The sequence below is a fragment of the Rhinopithecus bieti genome, unplaced genomic scaffold (assembly GCF_001698545.2).
Source record: "Rhinopithecus bieti isolate Rb0 unplaced genomic scaffold, ASM169854v2 scaffold_21542, whole genome shotgun sequence".
Taxonomy (NCBI): Eukaryota; Metazoa; Chordata; class Mammalia; order Primates; family Cercopithecidae; genus Rhinopithecus; species Rhinopithecus bieti.
This window is the reverse complement of record NW_016810483.1, coordinates 1,641,157-1,666,297: the sequence shown is the minus strand read 5'-3', so window position 1 is coordinate 1,666,297 and position 25,141 is coordinate 1,641,157. Positions and strand designations below refer to the sequence as shown.

Sequence of the window (25,141 nt, the reverse complement as noted above, 5' to 3'; positions counted from 1 at the left end):
TCACAGTAACCCATGGAGGTAGGTGTTACCATTAGACCAGTTTTACAGAGATGAAAGGGGTTGATTCATGCCTAATTTAGGATGATGGAACTGCGAAGTGAAGTAGGAAACCAAGCAGAGACTCTCCATCTTCATGCTCCACACTATCCTACTCTCCCTATGTGACCTCTAAACCTTTAATAACCCTGCAGGGAAGGCGCCAGTGCTTCTCACTGATGGGGAACAGAGGCACAGAGAGGCAGTGGCAGAGCTGGAGTTTGAACAGGAACACAGATAAAGATCTCGAAAACCTTTGCTCTTAACCACACTGCAGTCTGCCTTTTGTGTGGGTCTATGAAAGGTTTAAGTAGTAAAGGTTCAGCAGGTGGCCAAGAGAAGAGCAGGCCACCTGACTGTGTGCTCAGCTGGCCCTGGGGTGGGGACTTGGTCAAGGGCAGTTGTGCCAACCTGGACCCGAGAGCCAACTCCAGAGCAGAACCCTGGACAGGGGCTGCCAGCACAGCAACAGATTTCAAGGTGGGTGATTAGGTGTCTGATGTGTGCCGTGTTAATCCAGTTCGTCCCTCTCTTGCTCTTACCTGTACTGTCTGTACTGTGTAGATTTTCTTCAGATTTGATGCGCACTCAGCTGCTGTGGCACCAGGGAGGGATCTAGGCAAGCAGGAGCAGGACAAAGACAAAACAAGCAGTCAGTGCTCACAAAAGAGCCCACAGTAGAATCTTTCAGGTCTTCCTAAAAATCAGGTTTCAAACTACAGGACTGGACATTTTGGGGATGCTAGTTAGAATTTAAAATGTGAAATCCCTACTTTGTGAAGTCATGTGTTTGCTTCTAAAAATCAGCAGATTTGTTCTTGGAAATTTAATAGAAAAAAAGGATAAGTATGCATTAATAAGAAAGGGAATGGACACCTTAAAATCACATTTTAAAACATACCAAAATAACCTACTGATAACCAAGCATTTTCTCCAGGACTTCAGATAAGAAACTGCATATTGTACAGATGACAATGAAAATGCAGTGTCCTGGCCTGGTGATATGTTTGAAAACTTGTTAGTAACTGGGTGGTATTCAAGCACTCTTGAGAAACAGAGTGACCATTTGCCTACTTTAAGATAAAGTCAACTCTGGTTTCATATGAATTTGCATGTTACCAAAACACTTGCCTTTAGAAAATACTTTCAGTTCTTTTCTCTGGCTGATTGAATTAGCTCGGGAGAACTTTATGGTCAGATTGCATTAATCTTTAGTTTGCTATATGTTCCACTAGATGGCAACATACTACAGGTTTAGTCACCAGAAACACTGCAATTTAACTGGTTTTACCAAGCACCATTGCCTGGGATGGTAAAATGACCGGTCCCATCAAACCTTAGGAGTTCAAGACTCTCAATTCCTGCCACCTTTTCTTTCTCTCTATATTGAATTAGCAGTTCATGCTCAAAAAAGTTGGGGTACAATTATATCAGCCTAAGACTACGTTTCATCACACAAATAATGCATGAAAGCCCACATCTGGTTGTTGGTGAGAAATAAGAAGCTTGCTGAGAGGATAAAGTACCTCAATCACAGCTGACCCACTGGGATGTGGAATCTATAAAAGCAATGCTCTTTACCAGACACTGACCCCAGAGACACTGCCCCCAAGGACCCTCAGTATGTTGTACTTCCTGGACAGTTGCTAAACCGCTGCACACTAGGGACAAAACTCACATGAGCTCAGAGGTGGAGGCAAAGCCAAAGGCTCATGCCCGGGTTGGGATAAGCACAGCAAGGACTACAGTCCTTGAACTATGAACCAGTGAATGCTCCCTAAGAGTCGAACCTGAATATCAAAAATGCATTTATGGCCAGCCACAGTGGCTCATGACTATAATCCAAGTACTTTGGGGGGCTGAGGCAGGTAAATCATTTGAGGACAGGAGTTGAGACCAGCAAGGCCAACATGGTGAAAGCCCACCTCTACTAACAATATTAATACAAAAATTAGCCGGGAGTGGTGGTGCTCACCTGCAGTCCCAGCTACTTGGGAGGCTGAGACACGAGAATCGCTTGAACCCAGGAGGTGGAGGTCGCAGTGTGCCGAGGTCGGGCCACTGCACTCCAGCCTGGGTGACAGAGTGAGGCTCTGTCTGAAAAAAACAAAAAATGTATTTCTGAATACCGCTTCCTTATCAGAAGGTCACTAAGGAAGCACAATCACGGACTAGTTTGGGGGAAAACAAGGGACTTCCACTGGGCAGGTGTGGTCCCATAAAGAAATCTACCGTAAAGCACTGAATTTACAACTCAATTTGCTGGACATTGTTTTAGAAAAACAAATCCACATTAAACACCATGACTGCATTTTGTTGTTGTCAGACTTTAAGCCTAAAATAACTATGTCAAAGAGTGTGGCAAAGAATGAAGTACTCAATCAATACCTTGCTAATGACAGTTCATGCCTGGGCCCCTGATGAAATATATCAGTCCACATGGATTGACTGGGCTGTAGTTACTGAAGTATCAACTTGGATAGATATTAAGTTTGCTATTCAACATAGATTTTATGTCTTTTTCAGTTTTGATTATTTTTTAAATGAGGGGAAAAAATTTTTTTAACTCAACTTTTCTGAATAGATTGTTAGCATGAAAATCTATCATTTTAACATTAAAATATGACTTTTCTTCCTTTAACTGACTGCTCTACTACATATGCCCAGTAAATACATTCCTGGATCCCCCAAAGCACACAGAAGAGTATACACAGGGCTTCTTCCCTCTGTGTGTGTTGGGGGGTGGGATTCTAGGGCCCAAAGGGAGGAAATATACTTTGCATTTTTTATTCAAAAAACTGTATATTTAAAAAAAAATTTTAAACTAATTTTAAAGTTCACTTCAATTTGAAACGGTTTAGAATGAGTATAATTTGAATGTTGCTTCATATAGTATTATGTCAATTTTAACCAAATACAATGTGAGGATAATACCATTTAACCTAGACACACACAAAAAAAATCACTGATGAAAATTTACTATATATGGTTCTTTTTAAATGCCTCTGTCTCCATAGTCTGGTCTTTTACTCGTATTCCAGTGCAGGAGATAACTGTACCAAGTTACACAGGTCCCCTCAGTCTCATTATCCAGGTTTTTTTGAAGAAATCACGTTTCCAGAGGCCCCAAAATGACTCTAGAATAAAATAACAACTAGGAAGTGCTTATTAGTGTAACACAACAGTGTCAATGACTAACATGTAAGTGCCAAATTTTTGCTAGTGTGCTGAGCCTCTGACCTCCGTTGAAGCACTGAATCCCTGCAATCCTATTTATGAAGCTGTCGATATTATTTATCACCAGTACAGGTTAGCAGGCTGGTGCTTAGAGAGGTTTGGGAACTTGTCCATGACCACTAATACGTGATTTGAATACAGGTGACCCCTCTGCGATTTTCTGCTCTTCACCCCTCACTGCTGAGCTGCCCATTCAAGCCATATACACACTTGCCTTTTTTAATGGAATTGTAGAGTTGACTCTTTTGGTATGTTTTCATCAAGGCCACCATTTTTGCTGAATCCCAATTTTTTTGTTTGTTTGTTTATGGGACAAGGTCTCACTCTGTTGCCCAGGCTGGAGTGCAGTGGCACAATCATAGTTCACTGTATTCTCGACCTCCTGGGCTCAAGCGATCCTTCTGCCTCAGTCTCTCAAGTAGCTGGGACTACAGGTGCATGTCACCTGTAGTCAGCTAATTTTTGTATTTTTTTTGTAGAGGGAAGGTCTCACTATGTTGCCCAGGCTGGTCTCAAACTCTTGGCCTTAAGTGATCCCACTGCTTTAGCCTCCCAAAGTACTGGGATTACAGGAGTGAGCCATCACCTCTAGGCCTGAACACCATTTTTAATACAAGATTGTATCCAGGTAATATTCTGAGAAGAAACAATATTAAAATAGTCTTTCCAATGGAGCAGGGTAGGGAAGATCTTCACAAAAACCAAAAGGATTATACTCAACAAAAGCTCTATTTTAACAGACTAACACTTGATGATACTGATGTACTGGGATTTGAAAGGAGATAAGGGCTGGGCGCCGTGGTTCATGCCTGTAATCCCCGCACTCTGGAAGGTCGAGGTAGTTGGATTACTTGAGGTCAGGAGTTTGAGATCAGCTTGGTCAACATGATGAAACACCATCTCTACCAAAAATACAAAAAAATAGCTGGACATGGTGGTGCACGCCTGTAATCCCAGCTACTCAGGAGTCTGAGGCAGGAGAATCGTTTGAACCTGGGAGGTGGAGGTTACAGTGAGCCAAGATTGTGCCACTGAACTCCAGCCTGGGCAACAAGAGCAAAACTCCATCTCAAAAAAAAAAAAAGAAAGGAGATATATTAGGCTCCAAAGAAACTCAGTTTCCTAATTTCTTCATGGAGAAGGGTGATTCTGTGATCTTAAAGATTCCTTCCAGCTGCTGGGCACCTTCTGAATATTCAGGCTTCAAAGTAATAAAACAGTGTTGTCGGAAGTACTAATGGTAGGAAGTACTTGGCTGGCCAGCGGAAGGCAAGGCGTCCTTTTGTGAGTCAAATGTCATTCCAACAGTCACTGAAAAACACCAATGTGCCTAAACCTCATGCCTGAACTTCATACTTGTTTAACAAGCAAAATTGGGCCATATCCACAGAATCAATTTCAAAAGAGCAAATAACCCGAGATTTTTAAACGATCTGCCCTGTAAACAGGTCAGTCTGTGCTGGACTTGCTGATTCAAAATTGAACTGCAGCTGTATTATCTACGGTTACTGTTTCTTTTCTTCCTTTTTTTTTCTTTTGGGATGGAGTCTCGCTCTGTCACCCAGGCTGGAGTGCAGTGGCGCGATCTCGGCTCACTGCAAGCTCCGCCTCCCGGGTTCATGCCATTCTCCTGCCTCAGCCTCCCGAGTAGCTGGGACTACAGGTGCCCGCCACTACACCCGGCTAATTTTTTTTTTGTATTTTTAGTAGAGATGGGGTTTCACCGTATTGGCCAGGATGGGCTCGGTCTCCTGACCTTGTGATTCGCCCATCTCAGCCTCCCAAAGTGCTGGGATTACAGGCGTGAGCCACCGCGCCCGGCCTACGGTTACTGTTTCTTAAAGTAGCAGTGCAAGCTGTTCATGGCAACGCTGCAGCCTGGGCAGCCGGCAGCCACACCTCTCTTCCCTGTCACCTGAGTAGACACTTGTAGCAACTGAAGGTAAATGTTTGTAATGGATGTCAAGGAAGGAAACATTTTTACTGGTATCACATATATAATATATTCTTATAGATTTAAAAATCTTTTTCTGTCGTTCATGTTATAAACCTTCCCTTCCCAATAGAACCCTAGTCCAAATCCTGTCTCCACAGACCAGGGGTGCTCATCTGAGGGTGATGTTACACCCCAGAAGAGATTTGACAATATCTGAAGACATTTTTGGTTGTCACAACTGAGGATGTGCTACCGGCATGTGGTGGGTAGAAGCCAAGGCTGCTGCTGAACATCCTACAGTGCACCAGACAGCCCTCACAAGAGAGAATCGCCCTGGCCAGAAAGCCCATGGTGCCCATGTAAAGAAACTCTCCTGGCAATGTGTAACAAATAGTCTCAGGGGCTTTAACATTTATTTAATCAACAAAAATGTTTTGCACACCTTTTATGGCCGCTGGGGATACAATGGTGAACATTCTAGAAAAAGGCCTTTTCCCATAGTTTATGTTTTGGAACCAACATCCCTCCTCTCGGAATTCCCCAGGCTCCCAAAGGCAAAGAAACAATGTTCATATTTTTTTATTCTCCTGGGAGGGAGGAGGTGGGAAAGAAAGCTGAGAGAGGAATATACATGCTGATAATGACCATTTCTAGTAGAAGATACAGACAGAGCTGTGGAAAATCACAGAACCCAGGAATCAGGACCCTGGTTTGGAATTTTCTGAATCATACGCCGCCCTCCCACGGTATACAGCTAGAGCTGAGAACACAGCAATGGAACAATAAATGCCCCTTGATGGATCAGGTTAAAGAATTGGAATAGTTCCACCAGGGGTTTCCTGTTTATTTCATAATATTAACGTAATAATGGCTCCCTTTTATTAAGCATGTATTATATGAATGGGTTTTGCAGATATTATCTCTAATTCTTATAGCAATCCTGTCAGGTTGGTTTCATTATCCCCACTTCACAGATTAGGAAACCGAGGCTCAGTGAACTTGTTTTTAAGTAGCAGGACTACGTTCTTCTCCTGGTCTATCTGGCTCTGAGGCCCATGACCTTCCCCTTAAACTAGGCTGACTCCCAATAATAACTGAGCAGTCATTGTCAGCATAGGTGTCCCATAGCACATCTTATGTCATATCCCTCCTTGGGCCCACCAACTGTTCCTGCCTGTCATTCTCGCCTGCCCACCATACATCTAGCCACACTGCTGGCAAAGCATAGAAGCAGAGGTGCAGGAGAGCGCTAGATGCCACTAGAATCCCTGGCAATAAAAATATCCCCGAATGTAACATAAATAACATGATTCAGGAAGAAGTGAAGTGCTTGAAAGCATTGTATCCTTTTTCTTATTCCAGAAATGCTGGGCCCCCAATAACTGAAAGACCACATATCATGCTGTACATGCATACATGATCTCCTTTTATCCTCATTAAAACACCTTAGGCAAATAATAGTTGCAACACCACTTTAAAGCTAAGCAAACTAAGTCTGAAGGTGGTAAGGTAACTTGCCCAAATATACACCACTGGTTAGTGGCAGATCTGGGACTTGCACCAAAGGTTACCTGACAACCATGCCCTTAGTCATTAAAAGTCATTAAACTAAAAAGCTCCTACATGACCAATATTCAGCCTGGCACCCTCATAAACACACTGCACCAAGCATGGCCCCCGCTGTCTGCAACTTACAATCCTCCATTCAGACTTCCCAAATATGCCTTCCCTATTAAACCCCACTTTTAAAGATACAATTGCTGCAGCCTAAGCTCATTAAGAAAGTTCATGGGGACAGACGCCTCTGTAAATACCTAAGGAAATTATCTTAATCATTACCTGGCTATCTTTTATCAGGCCATAGCACCACTTGCAATCCATATGTATACCTAGAGATGCTTCTTAAAAAGCAAAGAAGCTAAAAAGGTTTCTTCGAACCCTGCCTGCATCTTTGCCACTCAAAGTGCAACCAGGCAATGGGTAGGATCACCTGGGAGCTTGTTAGAGTGGCAGTCTCCAGGTCCCCATGAGACCTGCTAAATCCTAGGTGATTTGTATGTACATTAGAGTTTGAGACATGCTGGCCTGTGTCATCTAAATCAAGTTACCATAAGAAATGCTAACTTGGAAAGTAAAATCTAATGAACTACGGCATCACAAGACAAATGTAAAATCACTATTGTCACAAATGCATTTGTCATCACCCAAAGACATCAAGAAGAAGTTATCCTTAAATGTGAAGGACAGTTCTGTAAAAGCACTTAAATACGGGTTTTCAGGCAAGGGCTCTCTTCTTTTCTCAGCAAATTCTGAAGCAGGGAGTCCTTGGCTTAATCATCTCCCATGAAACTGGCTCTTGGTTTCCTTATTTGTAAAATTAGGAGGTATAGCCAGATAACCTCTTAAGTCCTGTCCAGCTCCGATAGTTTAGGATATGAGAGAATTGTATCCCATCTGTGTTCATGTTCATAGGAAAGCAGTGTGCAGTGGGGTTAGGGACACCAGGGCTTGGAGTCATACAGCCCTAATTCAAATCCTGTTTCTGTTCTATATTGCTGTGTGACCTCAGGCAAGTTACTTCTCTGGGCCTCATTTTTCTCATCTGTAAAATGTTGCTGATATATCCTACTTCAATAATGTGAAAATTTTGTGGATAATTATGTACAGTATCCAGTCCAGTGCTTAACACAAATGAGTAAATTGTAGTTCATATTAACAAGTTAAAGTGGGAAAAGATGTCTGAAACAGTATGTGGTACAGTATATCCAATTATTGGATACACATGCCCAATACACAGGCACACAACAAATGTTTGCTGAAAAAACCAATGATGACCATATTTCATCTTACGTGAGAGATCATTTTGTTTCAGCCAAGAGAACCCACCTTAAAGGGGAAGACTTTAAAGGCAGAGGTATAACTTCTAAATGCTGGTCTTCCTGTTGGATTTACAACATCGGGCTCAGCTGTCAGAGGGAAAATTTGCACAGCCCAGTTACATGATTAAGTATGCCCCTTGTATGCCATTCACCCCCATTAAAGATGATTTCATTTTAATCACTTTTAGATAGATCTGTGGCTTGTGGCTACACCAGCTTCCTGTCTGATCAAGAGTCGCATACAAAAATGGCCCAAGCCCTATTACTGACAGTTAATAATGCATTTACTGAAAATATCTACATCGTTTAAAGGTTTTGTTTCTGCACGTTTATTTGATTTTGATTTCTCCCTGCTTTCCTATGGTCATTCCTAGTCTATCTTACAGCTCTTTGACAGTAGCAACTGGGGCTCCTTTCTTGAGATACATTAATCTTTTAGTACGTGGAGGATGGCTGGAGAAGTACAACAGTGTTAGAGTTTACAACAAAATTCAGAAAGACCAAGCTGTGAACCATTCCCATGACAGATCACTAAACTGTTGTCATGTGCCCTGGGTTTGGAAGTAAGTAAATGGTCTCTGTAATATTAAAAGCAGAAATGTTTTTGACCAGCTAGTGCCAGGTAAGGACCAGAAATTTTTCTGAGTGACGATGTGAAAGGCCCTCATACCTTTCTGCAAGAAGCAACCACTGACCTGAGGTGGAAAGGCTGGAAGTACTCTTACGTCAGGGCCTTGCCCTGCCAGATTTCTCAGAGGACCTTTACCCCTCACAAAAAATAAAATCTTGGGCCATTTAGAGCCTACAGGTTCAGGAGGGCAAGAGTGGGAAAAAGACAAGAAGAGATGCCAGCCACTCTCTACCTGTCAGCCATGGCCCTTCCATCCAGTCTCCTCCCCAACCTAGTCCCAGGAGGCAACTCAATGAATAAGGATGACTTTGGGGTCCCTTTTATCAAGCTAGGCCCTACCTTCCCATATCAGATGTTATTACGGACCACACCATTGAAATGTATTTTGAAGTATTGCACCCTTTGGTCCCTCTAGAACTCCACACCTCTCAGAATTCTTCATTGATACTACTGAAACATTCAGCATGTGAGCTATCCCTCCTGTGAGGACAAAGCCCAAGGTGCAGTCATGTTTGCAATCTTATAACCTGGAACGGTGACTGGTAAATAATACACTCAATTGATATAATCAATACATAGAGCGGTAACTCTCAAGTCTGGATATCTACAGCATTTGTTACAAATCTACCTTTCACCACAGAGGTCTGAATAAGTAGGTCTGGGGGAGGGTGGGAAGCCTGTATTGTAACAAGCACAGCCAGGTGATTCTGATGGATGGATAAGGGAATATACTTTGAGAAACACAGGCTTGGTGGAGCTAAACCATGACTGGGTGGAGTTGGTGCCAGCTGTACATGATGGCTCACCTTTCTAATGAGAAAAAAAAAAAGTCTGCAAATACTCACTCAGCACCTACTGTGTACCAGGTACCGTAATGTGCACTCCTCAGAGTCACAGACATGAGGCAGTTAGATCCATCCAAGGAAAGGGCCAGTAGTCTGATGTGACCAGGAAGAGCGAACAGACTGAGTAGTACTGCAGAGTTGAAGAGTGGTAGATGATAAGGTTAAAGAAGAGGTGGGTTTGGGCAGGGCACCTCTAATCCCAGCACTTTGGGAGGCTGAGGTAGGATAATTATGTGAGCCCAAGAGTTTGAGACCAGCCTGGGCAACAGAGTGAGATCCTGTCTCTACAAAAAATACAAAAATTAGCTGGGTGTAGTGGCACATGCCTGTTGTCCCAGCTACTTGGGAGGCTGAGGTGGAGGGATTGCTTGAACCCGGGAGATAGAAGCTACAGTAAGCCATACTTGCACCACTGCACTCCAACCTCGGGAACAGAGAGAGCCTATCTCAAAAAAAAAAAAAACAAATGAAGAAAGAGAAGGAAAAAAATACATTACATATATCATATATTATTTATATATATACTGTGTGTGTATATCTATATAATATACACGTATAGATAATATATATACGTGAATACTATTAGTACGATCATGTATATATATATATACAGTGTATATATATATTATTCGCTGTATATATATAGTATATACGTGTATATATATATATACTACGTGTATATATATATACACACACACACATTTACATATATATACACATTTATATATATTTATACATATATTCATATATTATATTTTAAGAGGTGGGTTCCACTTAAAAAAAGCAATATATGAATGTATACCATAATCTGTAAGTCCACAGTTTTCCTTAAAAAAAAAAAGGTAGGGAATCTTTTACTGAAACTAAAGGGGTCTTTTATATATATATGTATGTACATATGTATGTATTTGTAAAGGTCAGGTCTCTGTCAACTAGGCTGGAGTGTAGTGGTGTGATCATAGTTCACCAAATCCTCGAATTCAGGCTCAAGCAAACGCCTAGGCTCAAAGGATCCTCCAGCCTCAGCCTCCCAAGTAGCTGGGACTACAGGTTCTTGCCACCATGCCTGGCTCATTTTTTTTTTATAATAGAGACAAGGTATTGCTTGTCTCTTTGGTGCCTAGGCTGGTCTCAAACTCTGTGTTGCCTAGGCTGGTCTCAAACTCCTGGCCTCAGGAGATCCTCCCTCCTCAGCCTCCTACAGTGCTGCGATTGCACGGATGAACTACCACATCCAGCCTAAGGGGGCCCACTTCTAAAAACAAACAAACCACCACACCACCACCTCTCAAAGCTGCTCTGGTAGAAGTGGTGGTGGAGATCCAGAATCCCTACTGTCTGGATCACATAACCTCACAACAGAGGCCCTCTTAGGTGGTAAGAGACATAAAGTAAAAATCCGCTGCTATGGCAGAGGAACGGGTCGAAGGAGTTTTGGAATAAGACAAGGTGTATGTTTAGAAGGCTAACCATGCCAGCCCAAGTGGGGGATGCCTGGAGAGGGGCAGAGCTTGGGAGCAGGCAGGAAGCTAAGAGCCGGCTAGGAGGTAACTGGAACTAGACACAACCAGAACCTGCAGAGAGAGGGCATGGAGAGGGGAAAATGGCTTAGACTTGGAGCAAGTTTTCCCAGGGGAATTAACAGTATGCGATACACAACTGGATGGAGTAGGGTGCTTGAGAAAAAGAAGACTCAAGGATCAAATGGAAATTCTGAAAATTCTGAAAACTGAATGGTGGGATGGTTAACCAACACGTGGTCAGCAGAAAAGAAAGAGAATGGAGAGAAATCGGCTCAGTCACTGAAGAATCAGTACTGCATTTAAAGTGCCTGTGGACTTCCTTAGCTTTCAGATATGTGTCCAGAACTCAGAAGAGAGCTGAAGGCTGGAGATGGAGACTTGCAAATGATTAGCAGAGTAATGGAGCCACCATAGGAGAAGGTGAAGTCACTGCGGGTAGAATTCAACAGCACTCTGTTCAGGGTATTCAGTGCAGGCTGACTTGTGCTAGGCTCCAACCCAGGAGCTAAGGACAAGGCATCCGGGACGAAAACTCTGCCCTCATGAAGTTTACATCCTAGTGGGAGAAGACAAGCCAATGGTGGTAATGCTATGGAGAAAATAAAACAGGGTCAGGGGCTCGGGGTGTGTGTGTCAGGTCGCTTGTGCCATTTCATAACAGTGGTCAGGGAACATAAGATGGTTTGGCTGTGTCTCCACCCAAAATCTCATCTTGAATTGTGATCTCCATAATCCCCATATATGTCAAGGGCAGGACCAGGTGGAGGTAACTGGATCATAGGGGTGGCTTCCCCCACACTGTTTTCATAATAGTGAGTGAGTCTCATAAGATGTGATGACTTTATAAGCTTCTGGCATGTCCCCTGCTTGCACTCAATTGGTCCTGCTGCCCTGTGAAGAAGGTGCCTGCTTCTCCTTTGGCTTCTACCATGATTGTAAGTTTCCTGAGGCATCCACAGCAATGTGGAACAGTGAGTCAACTAAACCCCTTTCCTTTATAAGTTACCAAGTCTTGGGTAACTCTTCGTAGCAGTGTGAGAACGGACTAATACAGAAGGTCTGAGAAGGTGACATGAGCAGAAGTCTGAAGGACAGCAAAGAGCAGGGCAAGCACTGATGGAGGCGAGAGCACTCTATGCAGTAGGGGGCGTCAGTGGCTAAGGTCCCTGCTTGGGATGATGGTGAAAGAGCAAGGGGACCGGTGAGCAGAAGGGCATGGCAGACGGGAGAGTGACAAGGGAGAAAAGGGTCCTGGGTGGGGCAGGAAGAGCTGCAAAGCTTTATGGGTTACTGTAAGCCCTTTGGCTTTTGCTCTGGGGACAGGGGTGGGAGGTGGTTACAGATGACTCCAAGATTTTGGGGCTGGGCAACTGGAAGGATAGACTTGCTCTTAACTGCTCTTATCTGAGATACAGACAGAAGGAAGCAAGTTTGGGAAGGCAGTTGAGGAGGTAGTTCAGTACACGTTGAGTCTAGTTGTGTATTACATTGAACATCCATGGAAACAAAGGGGAAGGAGCACTGGATCTAAGAGTGTAAGGTTTTGGGAGCCACCAAAATTCAGGTGGACGTGAAAGCACTGTGACTGGATGAGACCCCTGGTGTAAATGGCGCAAAGAAGAGGCCTGAGGCCTGAGTCTTGTGGGAAAAAACTCAGAGGGAAGGGGGTCACCATAAGATCAAAAGGAAGTAGTTAGAGACATATAACCCAGAGTGGCTTCCAAGAATCAAGACAGGATAGTTTTAAATATCCAGAAAAGGGGAGAAAAATTCTTCAGCCTGTACCCCCAATCTAAAATTACCTCCCTCAAATGCTGAAATCCTTAGCCATACAGTCTAATTTTTTAACCAAATAAGGACTTATTGGAGTTGACTATTAAAAATACTAATAACTTTACTGAGTAGTTTTCCAACTCATCCAGTGGGGGGAATGACTTTAGGTTTCCGGCTTCCCAACATGGAATTCACACAAGCTGCTCCAGAGACTGTTTGTTGGGGTGTGGGAATGGGGAGGGGTTGGTAGCTGGGGAGCATGGTAATGGCAGTATTAGTAGTTTACACTTAGGAAGCTCCTTATACCAGCTGGCACCTGTTAGGTGTTGTACATCATGTCTCTCATTTAATCCTCAGAACCACCCTGTGAGATATAGCCTATGACTATCCCATTTTACTATGAAAGTGAGGCTTGGCGCAGCTAGGTGGCTTGCTCATCAGCACACAGTAGGCTGGAAGGTAGGACAGGCCAGGAGGTAGGACGCCAAAGGAGAGTTTTAAGTAGCAAGAGGCCTTTGCATGCTATGGAACTCAAAAACGGATGTCATCTTGCCAGCTGGACATTGGCTATGCTGCAGGGAAGGCTGCCTTGGAGGGCTTTCCTGACAACCTCACCAGTCTCTAGAATGTTGCTTAACTGGGGGGAAAAGTCACTAATGAACTTCTAGAACACAATGTGTTCATAACCTCAAGGGGGAGAGGGGCACCTTATATAAAGGTAATGGATTCCCAGAGAAGTAGAAAAGTTCAATAAAATTATGAGATGATTGATCGGGCAAAATGAATTCATATGTACAATATTGGAACTCATTATAATTTCTAAATTAACAGCCATTTCTATTAAAGATCTGGACACTGTGGCAATAATGTATTTCATTTGATGATCGACCTTCAGAGAACAAAAATGTGTAAATCAATAGTAAGATATAGTTTGTGTCTTCATTAAAGTTACTATAATCTTAAACTACTAGTCTTAAAAGATTGTGTTATCTGTAGTATTGACATTTTAGACGAGTCCTTGAAAGTGTTGTTCCTAAACGTAAACTAATTTTAGACCTGTTTAAAAAGAAACTCTCTTGATACTGTTTCCACCAGTGTGCAGTATTCACAATTTAGACCACAGGTCCAGGTTTAACACCTTGAAAACAGATACCAGGTAACAATAGCACAGCTGCAGCACACCTATGAAAACAGACACATGATTTCATTCTGCTAAGGTCTGCCAAAAGCACTCTTGTTATGACAGTATAACGCTCTCTTCACATCCCATAATGAAAGTGAAAATGTTTTGAAAGACTCACTCCACCTCCCCCACCCCCAACTTTTTTGGGTCTCCGGCAAAGAAAATGGCAGCAAGTGACAATTCTTATAGACGGGTGCTATAAGAACCCAAAAGGAAACAAGAGCTTGTCTTCACCAAAAAAAGATATCACTTTTTAAAAAAAATCTTGCAATCATTTTACGCAAAGCCTTTTAAAACCAGGTTTGTGTGTACCAAGCAAACTTCTCAGAACACTGTCACACATTTCTTCCTAACACTTAGCCAGAGCAGACACGGTTTCATCAAAATTTCCAAATGCTCTTGGGACAACCTTGAGGTGTCATCATTGGGCACCCACTGCAGGGCAGACACTAAGAAGGAGCTTTGCATTCATTCGTGTATTCATTCATCAACAATTTCTGGTATTCTTACTAGAGACCAGGCACAGTTCTAGGTCCAAAATGTCCAAACACAAAAAGCCACTGCTCTTTTATCCTTAACTGAGGGAGGTGTTGAGGAGCTGGGGAGACAGACGGAAAGTAAACAAATTCATATATAATAGAATCCGGCTGCATTAAGCATTAGGAAGAAAAAGAAGGAAAGGCAGGAGAATACAAAACGATGGAGCAAGGTTTCTATTTTAGATATGGTAGTCAGGGGGCCTTTCTGAAAAGATGGCACCTGGGTTGTACCCTGAGAAAGCCAAAATCCACCCCCTTCCTGACAAGGTGAGCTGCAGTTCATTACTGAATCTCCACCACATAGCAAGTGTGTGGCTCCACCGTAGGTGTTCAGGAAATACCTGCCCAGTGGATGAGGAAGAACTGGAAGAGGAGTCCACGGCAGCAGCGGCTGGACACGGGGTGGGGGCGGCCGACGTGCAGTAATCATTGCACCACCGCACACCTCCCAAGGGATGGGCAACTTTTCCGAGCGCTGTCACAGCTGAGGTCGTGTCCTGAGCTCTCAGGCGCCCCGCGGGGTAAGCAGGACACCCCTCTCCCTGCAGTGGGGACGCAGCCACCCCCACCCAGCTCGCCCACCCTCTCCCACGGCCCGGCCAGCACGCCGCGTTCCGCTCGGAAGCGAACAAGGGGTAGAAAGTGTTGCCGAAACTTTTCGGGCTGCGCTGTCCTCCCCCGGCCCGGAGGCGAGGCCGCCCAACAGCCGCCCGGCGCGGCCCGAAACTGGCTTGACCGGCGGGGGCCGAGTACCGGGGCGCGCAGGCGGACGCGCGGCGGGCCGGGATCTGCTGGCCGCAGCGAGCGGGCGCCGGGCAGAGGGGGCGCGCCGAGACAAAGCGGCGTAGCAGCAGGACCCGGGTCGGGGCGTGCGCAGCCAGCCCCAGGGCCGCCTCGACCTGTCGAGCCAGAAGGTCGCAGGCGAGGCAGGCGACGCGCGCCCGCTCGGGTGCAGGCGCCGACAGCTGCTGCAGGGCCGAGCGGCGGCTCGGGGCGCGGCCGGCGGCAGCTAGCGCGGACCCCTGCGGCTCCCGGGCCGGCAGGGGGGCCGCGGCGGCCGGGGGCACGCCAATTTCCGCCCCGCTGGCCGAGGCCGGCGACGCGGCGACCGGCGCGGGCGAGCGCGGCTGAGTCACCCCCGGCCCCCGCCCCGCCCCGCCCCGCGGCGCCCCGCCCCGCCCCGCCCCCGCCCCGGGCCCGCTGCCTGCCGCCAGCCGCGCCGCCTTCAGGGCCTGGGAGCAGCGCGGAGGGGCCGTGGGAGGCACGGCCGGGCCAGGGCCGCCGAACAAAGACAGGCCCACGAAGGGATGGGGGGCCGATCCTGCACAGGCGCGGGCCCCGCGTGGGGGACCGACGGTCCAGCCTGGAGTGGCGGCCAGGGACGGACTAGTGGGCCCACGGGGGTGAGAGGGACCTGGGAACGGTCTGCAGGCGGGCTCTGCAGCCATGCCAAAGGGCAGCGGGATGGAGCGGCAGGCTAGAGACGGATGGAGGGATGGATGGGCCAGGGGATGGAGCCCCAGACCCACGTGGTGCAAGGGAAGGAGGGATGGACAGACATACCAGCAGTCAGAAGGATGGAGGGAAGGCTGGCAGATGGCGGGAGGAGGGAAGGAGAGATGGAGGGCAGATGGAAGCACAGTTGGGTGTGACAGATAGATGGAGAGGGGAACCGATGGCCAAATGGATAAAGAGATTCCAGTGCCCGCGAGTACAGAACAAAGGGCGAGACAGAAGAACGAACAGGAGAACCATTGACTGGGGCATGAGGCTGGAGCAGGTGGGCTTTGCATTCCTTTTAGTGAGAGCATACTTCCGAACTCCGCTGATTTGAAGGGGCCAGTGCCCCCATCCCAACCTCTGGAGCTACCATGTGACCACAGTGAGGGCCTTAAGCCGGCTTAACGTGTGGCTAACTTCAGAGAACATTTCCCAAAATCAGCCGAAGTATCCAGATCTGCCCTAAAGCACCTGCGAGTGGGGAGGAGGAAAGTGGGCAGCTCTGAACACAGCGCTCTGCTTCCTGTACCTCTGAGCACTCAGGAAATCCCTTAGGCGGTGAGATTCCTGAGCCCAAAGTAGGAGGGACCCTCCTAACACTGCCTCTCCCCAGGTCTCTGTCACTTTCTTTTTCAAAAGGAAAGCAAAGGCATGAGGCATGTGAACACACATGTCGCAACCAGCACGGACATCCTCTTTACACTTGAATTTCTAGATAGTTCCTCTCTGGCCTTGAACAGTGAAGGCCGCGGGGTTCCATCTCCTCACTGACTTTCTACCTGGCCTAGCATGTGTTCTGTTCATGCCTTGAGCATTCGCTGGGATGGAAGAGCTACAAAACAAGATGAGTTCAGGGGCTTCACAGCATCATAATAGACTGTCATGAATCCCAGAGTAGATGCCCTCCCTAAAAGGCAATTAAGATCACATAAAGTGACAATAAAAAAAACAAGACTGCTGCTTTGTGACCCCTGCTTTAAATTTAGCTTCTATACAACATACAATGTTGGAAGCAATGACAGAGTTTATAAAATCTGTCCAACACTAAAACGGAGGAGAGTGCTTTTGGTTAGATGCATTTATCTTGTTGCTTAATATCTCCTTTCATTTTTCCAAGAAGGGTGGAAATGGCATTGTTTAAACTGCTCTGAGCACTTTACCCTTAAGAACTCATTTAATCCTTACAATAAGCCAATGAGGAAGATACTATTAACCCATTTTGCAGATGAGGAACAGAGATAAGATTAAGATAACCCCAAGGTCACAGAGCTAGTAAGTGGGAGAGCTGGGATTTGAACATAGGTATTCCCACTCCAGAGTCTAGACTTTCAACTGCCAGACTCTCCTGCCTCTCTACAAGGAACACTAACAAGTCCACATAGTAAAAACAAGCTGTGTCTAGTATGTCTCCCTCCCTCCCGAGACTATCAATCTTCATTCCCAGAGGAAACCACTGGCAACAGTTTCCTTCCAGAAAAATGCAAGTATGCTCATGCAAGCATATATCTAGATTCATTAAGTTATAAATCTGTATTTTTTATAACTGAAATAGAAGCATTCAATACCAATGCTGCACCTTATTTTACTTAACATTATATCCTTGAAGATTTTTCCATATCAAAACATATAGATCTACTTTATCTTAAGGGCTGCAAAGTAATTCATTGTAAAGAATATAATTTAATTCACTAGCCTCCAACATTTATGTGGTTTCTAGACATTTTCTTATATAAATAATCTTACCATAAGTATTTTTATATTTATGTCTTTCTTCATCTGCACAAGCTAATCTCAGAATAAGTTTGGAGAAGAATTGTTGGCTGCATTTAAAAATTTGATACACATTGCCAAATTGCTTTGCAAAGTGGTTACATGAATTTATATATAGCTGATTTATAAATAATGGTTGATTCTGAAAATTTATATTTACAAAGTGACACATATCTATATAAAATTCCAAGGCATGGGTAGAGAGGAAGTTTTGCTTTCTAATGATTAAAACTAGTCAAACTGTCAAGTTTAGCTCCTTCCTTATGTCCTTTAACAATATCCTCAGCAAAAAAAGGGCTAGTCAAGAATTTTTATCTGCTGTTTCTGTAAAAGGAATGTGTACCACATGAAAAAATTCCCTCCAGAATTTAGAACTAGGAACAGTCTGGCAGTTTTTCTTTACTGAATGGCAATTATATACCTTTCTCTCTTTTTGCTTTGGCTTCCAGGCCGCTCATAATTACATTTGGTGCTCAATCACACCACCTAATAAAATATTAGCCAATGAAGAAGCATCACTATTTTTATATTTATTCCTATTTCTATTTTAAAGACCTAATAGCATATATGCACCTTACACTGAATCCCTCAAATTTATTTTGGAAGTAGGTGGTATATATGAATAGGTAAAATTTAAATGACCTTAAGATTAATAAAAGAGATAATACAAAATGGCTAAGGAGGGAACAATGGGCACAATTTTCATTCCCTTCCTGTTTGAAATATGTAAGAGACTTAATTATTTTTATTGCTCTTCAGAATCATTCTTAGAAGATAATAAATTGGGGAAATTTCTCTCATCTGAGAACTGGACGGCAGAAACTAGAATTTCAAGGTAGAAAGGGGATTCAGCGATCATCTAAGCAAACCCATCACTTTACAAATGAGGAAACTGAGGCCCAGAGAGGTGAGGTGACTTACCCGAGGCCACAGCTCTAGGAAATGACAGAGGCAGGACTAGAACGTGGGTAGCTTGAGGTCCGGACCAAGGTGCTCTCCCACTGCATGACACGCAACACAGACGACTTGGGGTGGCAGAAGAGAGGAAGAGAAGGTGACCCCACAGGCCCTAGCAATGAAAACAACAAGAAGGACTTGAGGCACTCATAAATAATTAAGCAATTAGCTGCAGCAGCTACTCCCCTCCCCTCCAGCATCCAGTCACCAAGGCAACTTGGGCAGGGTGCCTGCTGGTTGCCTAGTAACAGTGTGGTCTGCTCCCCTGACATGCTCCCTAGGCATCAAAGGATTTGAGAGCCGGGAAGAACCTTAGAACAGGGATCACTGTTCCAACACCTTCATTTTCCAAATGAGAAAAGAAAGGCCCAGAGAAGCTGGGTAACCTGCCCAAGGTCACACAGCTATTCAGACACACAGACAGGCTCCATTCCCAGTTGCTTTCCATTGCACTAAGGCTGCCTCAGGGAGGCTGCAGATGGAGGAGAGGGGGAAATCTCTCTACAGTTCCTAGAAAAATGAGAAAGTCAGAGCAAGGAAGCAGGAAAGAAAGAGACAGAAACCTGAGCGCTCATATGCAATTAGCAGGAGCTGGTAATCCCATCAGCCCAACTTTCATCATCACCATGGCAACATGGGTGAGGTGGGTGCTGGTTGCCTAGCAACAAGTGGTCCTCTCTCTTCCACTCACATCCGCTCCCTGGGAGTCACAGGAACAGCAGAATGATGACGCTGGAAGGGAAGGCAGGGGTCCTAACTCAGTCTCCTCCTTTACTCAACGAGGAACCTGAGGTTCAGGGACACTAGAAGTCACACAGCCAGAGTTAGCTAGTGACATTCCCTCCATTGATGGCCTCTGTCTCAACACTTTGGGAAGGGAGCCTTCCACTCAATAAAGGCAGAACACGGGAGGGAACTGGCCAGTGGTTCCCTCGAAAGGAGGGAACACACGGTGTCTAATGTCAGAAAACCTGGGTCAAAGCTAGTTCTCCCTAAACCTGGCAAGCTTCCTATCCTCTCTGTGCCTCAGTCTCCACATCTGAGGACTGGACATGCTAATGGTCTCTATCTCTTATCATTAGGACTAAATGAGAAAATGTACATGTCAAGTGTCTGGTATATAGTAAAGATACACTAAATGTCAGGCATTCATTCATTCCACACTCAATAAATATTTGTTGCATGTCTGCTATGCAAATGCCAGTGCTCTAAGCTCTCCAGGTTCATTAGCAATACAGACAAAAGAAATTCCTGTCTCAGGGAGCCTACATTCCAATAGAATGTGTGTGTGTGTGTGTGTGTGTGTGTGTGTGTGTGTGTGTGTGTGTATTTAAGTGTTTGTTGAATGGATGAGGGAACTCATTGGCAATATGCTGTTTATGTTGCTGGGCTCCTTCTCTAAGACTGAGAAGTTTCCTGTTTACAGGGTGTGATACTATAAATATGCAGGCCTGTCTTTTATGTGGGAACTCCGTTTTCCTTTCTTTTAACAGCAAAAGAAAAAGGAAGGCAATGACCACTAGATGGCAGTCTTCAGTTCCTGTAGGTACAGGGCACAGGAAGGGTCTGGCCTGGGGCACAGGCCCTGACTGAAGCTTCCAACAAAGGTGTGTTGCAGCTGGTCAGTCCTAGAGCAACGGTTTGGAGAGGTAGGGGAGACTTGAAACTATTCTGGGATACTCACGGGTCAGGGGAGGCTGTGGTGTGGTTTAAGAGTGATTGCTTCAGAGTGAGACTGATCCCTGCTCTAACCAAGATCCTGCCATGGGTAAACCCTATGACTCTGGGAAGTTATTAACCTTGCTGAGCTCCAGATTCCTCATCTGGGGTACAGAGATAACAAGAGCGCCCTCAAGGGACTGCTCTGAGCCATGTATAAGAAAACATTGTCTATAAAGCACCTTGCAAGTTGCACATAGAAAAAGCTCAACTAGTGTTATTAATCCCTAGATTCCAAACGACCTCTGAAGGCCTTTTAGGGGCCAGGCCAAGCCTCTCTTGTTCAGAGCTGCTAATGGAAGAGAAAGGAGTAAAGGAAATGGCATGTGTTAAGCATTTGCAGTGAGGACACTGAGGTCCATGTGGTCACTAAGCCTGGAAAATGTGGCCTTGAGGTTTGGTTGTGCCACTCTCCACATCCATCCACCTATCAGACATTGAGTTCTCTCGTCCTGATCTGCCTGCACTCCATGTGTTGGTCTTCTTTCTTCTTTTCTTGTTCTCTATTATCATTATTGTTATTTTTTTGAGATAGAGTCTTGCTCTGTTGCCCAGGCTGGAGTGGAGTGGCACAATCTTGGCTCACTGCAGCCTCGACCTCCCAGGCTCAAGCAATCCTCCCATCTCGGCTTCCCCAGTAGCTACAGGCACATGCCACCATGCCCTGCTAATTTTAAATTTTTTTGTAGAGACAGAGTTTCACCATGTTGTTCAGGCTGGTCTTGAACTCCTGGCCTCAAGTGATCCTCCCACATCAGCCTCCCGAAGTGGTGGAATTACAGACGTGAGCCACTGTGCCCAGCCTGCTCTTCCTTCTTTATTCCCACTGGTGCCAGCCACTCCCAGTCCTTACTCCTGAGTCAGCCAAGCATGGTCTGGAGGACTGCAACAACCTTCTAACGGGTCTCCCTGCTTCTAACACCCAACCCTTTCATCTCCTGCCAGACAGCAGCCTGAACAACAGCCCTCAAACACTGGTTTGCTTCTGCCTGCTCTCAGAAAAAAACCCAGACTTTCTGGTGGCCCACAGTACTCGGCATCTTCTGGATCCTTCCTGCCTTTCCAAACCCATGGCTGAGCATTCCCCCTGCCTCAAAGCTTCTCTGTGGCCACAGGGCATCTGCACATGCTGTTCTTTCTCCTGAACTGCTAGTCCCTCTGCTTGGCATGGCTGACTCCTTCTCCTGCCTTAGGCCTCCACTCTAAAGCAGGTCTTCTTCCCTTCCACATTATGTTTTTCAGGGCATGTGTCAGCTGCACACATCTACTGCTGATCTTCCGAACCAGAATATCCAGTCCCAAGTGGAGAGCGCCAGGCCTCTCTTGTCCACCTTTGTCCACCCAGTGCCTAGTGCAGGGCCTGTCCAAGGCTGGCACACCAGCAACATCTATTAAGGAAACAAACTGGGTATAGAGCAGATATTGGATGAAAGGAAGAGTCTGTGACTTTGTCTCCTAATTTCTTGTCTTTCTCCCTGCCAATGTATCTTTCTTATGGACAGCATGTTGGTCTTCCTAAAAAGCACTTTTGTCCTGTTATTTCTTTGTTCAAAAGCCCTAAAGTGCTGCCTGTTTCTCACAGGCTGAGGTCTGAAATCTGGAATCTAGCCTTTGAAATCGTCTACACCTTGACCCCCTTTTCCAAATGCATTTGCAAGTATATTTCCAAATATATTTAGAGAGATATAATTATACACTATATTTACATATACTTGGAATATATATGTTAAATCTATATATTTGGAGATACAGCTATACATGGAAATATATATATTCCAAACAGATTTGTCCCTATTTCTTGGTGCATTTTCAGCTCTGCCACAACATGAGCTCCCGAAGACAGGCCTGGGCCCACCCCCTCCACCACTGTCTTCTGGGTTCCTAGCACAGTGTCTGGCACACGGGAGATCCAGCTGTACTGAATCAATGATGGTCTTACTCCCCACTTGGTAAACACACCGTATGTACTCATATCTTCACACTTTTGCCTTAGACCTTTCTTCTCTCCTCTGACCATCTAAATTGTCTAACCATCCTTTAAGGGCCAGGCCAAGTCCCCTCACAGGAAATAAGTCACCAAACACACTCCAGATAGGGACAGGAGATTCACAGAGTCCCAGAGATACAGCTGGGCAGTGCCCAAACTACTTTCCCAGGTGGAAATCCCTTATCCTGGCAAAAAGAGCACTGGGAAGTAACCAAGCTCTTCCCTGATTTAAAAAAAAGTCCCAATGATTTCCAATATATAGGATTTGTGGCCAGTCTAAGAGCTCTGATTAAAGGACCTTTGTTGTAGTCACACAGAATTCCGCTGATTGGAGGAATAATGATTCGTATAAACAACTCCTCCTGTTGGGCACTTAGATTATTACCAATGATTGTGGCTATCATGTGCAACCCTGTAATGAACACTGTCAATCACTGGCTTCTTATCAAAGAGTTGTTCTGAACATTACTGGCCAGCCAATCAATCAGAGATACAAAGATGGCTTACATCAGAAACTGTACTGAAGGGGTGAACTGGCAGGCCTGAAATTTGTCTTCAGCAATTTTTAAGAGGGGAAACAATGAGCAGTAGAGAGGCGAGTGATCAGAGGAAAGTCCAAAAACGTACGCTTGAATGTGCGCATGGTAGATACGCAAGGAGCAGGTCCTGGAGCACTGCCTGTTCCACAGGATTTCAGCAACCATCCTGGAGGCCTCTAATCCCCACTGTGGGCAGATAACAGCTAGCCTAGTGGGATAAATCAACAGCAAGCAAGTCATTTCTTTACATCTAAGAAGCTGCTTTAAGGACAGAATATTGTTTGGGGCTTTCAGTTATGGTTCATAGATCATTTAGGGGAACATTTTGTAAGCCAGTTCTCTGAGGAAGTGTATTGTGCTTTCCAAAGCTTTATTTTAAGCTGAAATAATCATATTTATGACATAAGAAATCCTGATACAGAAAATATAAGGTGACTTGGCAAAATATTAGGACGTGATGAGTCAGGCTGCAAAAAGACCACCTGTACCATCTTTCCCTGTACCATATTTAACCCAAGCTTCCTGAGGGGTTGGGAGCTCACCTTTGAGGTCCTCAGAGACTGTTATAAAGTACTGCTCATGTGCTGGAAACTCAATAAATATCTGAATAATGAATCCTTCTGTGATTTAAAAACATTCATTAAAATATAGCCTGAAATATTTTATAAGTCATTTACTTCTTAAGAGCTAAGTACACTGAAGTTTGAGAAGCCATTATCAACTGATGAACAATTATTAAAGGAAAATAAAGCAATTTTTGAAATGAAGCTGCATTATTTGTTTTCTAAAAAAAATCATAATTGCATGACATTTTTAGAACTGTAACTACTGTGCAAAATGATCCATTAGGAAACATGAGGACACGTGCAGTGTTTAGGCCAATGAGATCCCTTCAGTTACTGAATCTCTTTTCTTTTACCATCAGCAGGAATTGCATACTCACAATACAGAAAGATCCTGTTAATTTTTCAGTCTTTTCCTGTTCATTCTTATTAGTTACATATTATCTACATAATGGCACGTTGCACCTTATGGTATTTGCTTTAAAATTTTCTTAGTGTTTGTGGTAAGATAGTATCTTATTCCCAGAGGCTAAAAATATGCACACATTGATCATATTACATCATCATTACAAAAGACGAGCTCTCACGAAGGCTATGATGAACATGGTACCCCTCAGATGACTTTATGCAAGTATTTGATGTCACAAATATATACTGTGGTTGACAATTATCTTGGAGATAGCTGAGTTACTTTTGTCCTTTCAAAACCTACCAGGTCACTCAAAAATACACTGTGAATTATCCTAAATTTGGGATGAGTCCCTATCATTCCTAAAGTGCCTAAGGGTCATGTCTGCTTGCCTTATTGGACTAAAATATTTTATAACATATGAAACATAAATTTGTCAATTAAATGCAGTATCGTGTTTTTCATAGTTTGCAAAAGCACAGTTAATGATGCAAATAATTTTCTATTTTTCATTCTGAGGGAAAATCATTAATAAAACCGTACTCCTTATTAGAATTGAAATTCAGCAGTAAGAGGGCACAAGCCACCCATAATGGCAAGATATAAATTAGCAGTGAAAAAAACAAGCCAACTGATTATAACGTCCGGATGGAAATGAGTAACTGAATCATTCTTTGTCAAATCAAATAGCATCTTCATAAGTTGTTGCATCATCTCTGTTGATTCAATTTAACTGGAAGATATCAGAACATGACTGTGACCTGCACAAGTATCTTCATTTCTCGTGCTCATTAGTATTTGGCCTATGAGTCCTCTCCTTTTATTTTGAAGATGAATTCACCTCTAAAATCGTTTTTTGGTTTCTAATCCTCAACATCATCCCATGTTAAAAAGAAAACTGGCCCCAGGCTGGAACGAAATTATTGGAATTAAGAAACTGGGGCCCCAGTGTTTGGTCAAATCTTTTATCAAAGGAAGAATTCAAGCACTTCTTTTACCAGGCAAGCTGGTAAGTACAAGTTGTCATGGAAACAGGATGTATTCAAATTATATGAGGAATGACGTTCCTCATCTAACTAGGTGTTCATCTCATCTAAATGGGGAGAAATTGGTGT

The 25,141-nt window shown here is 44.4% G+C and overlaps 1 protein-coding gene across 4 annotated transcripts in view; it reads right to left on the bottom strand.

Annotated features, from left to right (window-relative positions):
- EIF4E3 (eukaryotic translation initiation factor 4E family member 3) overlaps positions 1-25,141 on the bottom strand; it is a 69,445-nt gene that overhangs the window by 25,596 nt on the left and 18,708 nt on the right. Inside the window, exons 1-3 of one of the 4 annotated variants that reach the window (XM_017892185.1) lie at positions 19,373-19,412; positions 18,774-18,921; positions 579-651 (exon numbers count right to left, since the gene is read on the bottom strand). Coding sequence is in view for 1 of the 4 variants with exons in the window: in XM_017892182.1 (XP_017747671.1) it covers positions 579-651; positions 14,924-15,012 (162 nt within the window). In the remaining 3 variants the exon portion in view is untranslated. Of the gene's footprint in view, positions 1-578; positions 652-14,923; positions 15,317-18,773; positions 18,924-19,372; positions 19,413-25,141 lie in introns of those variants that run through there. The other 3 variants (XM_017892183.1, XM_017892186.1, XM_017892182.1) reach the window with 3 other exon arrangements.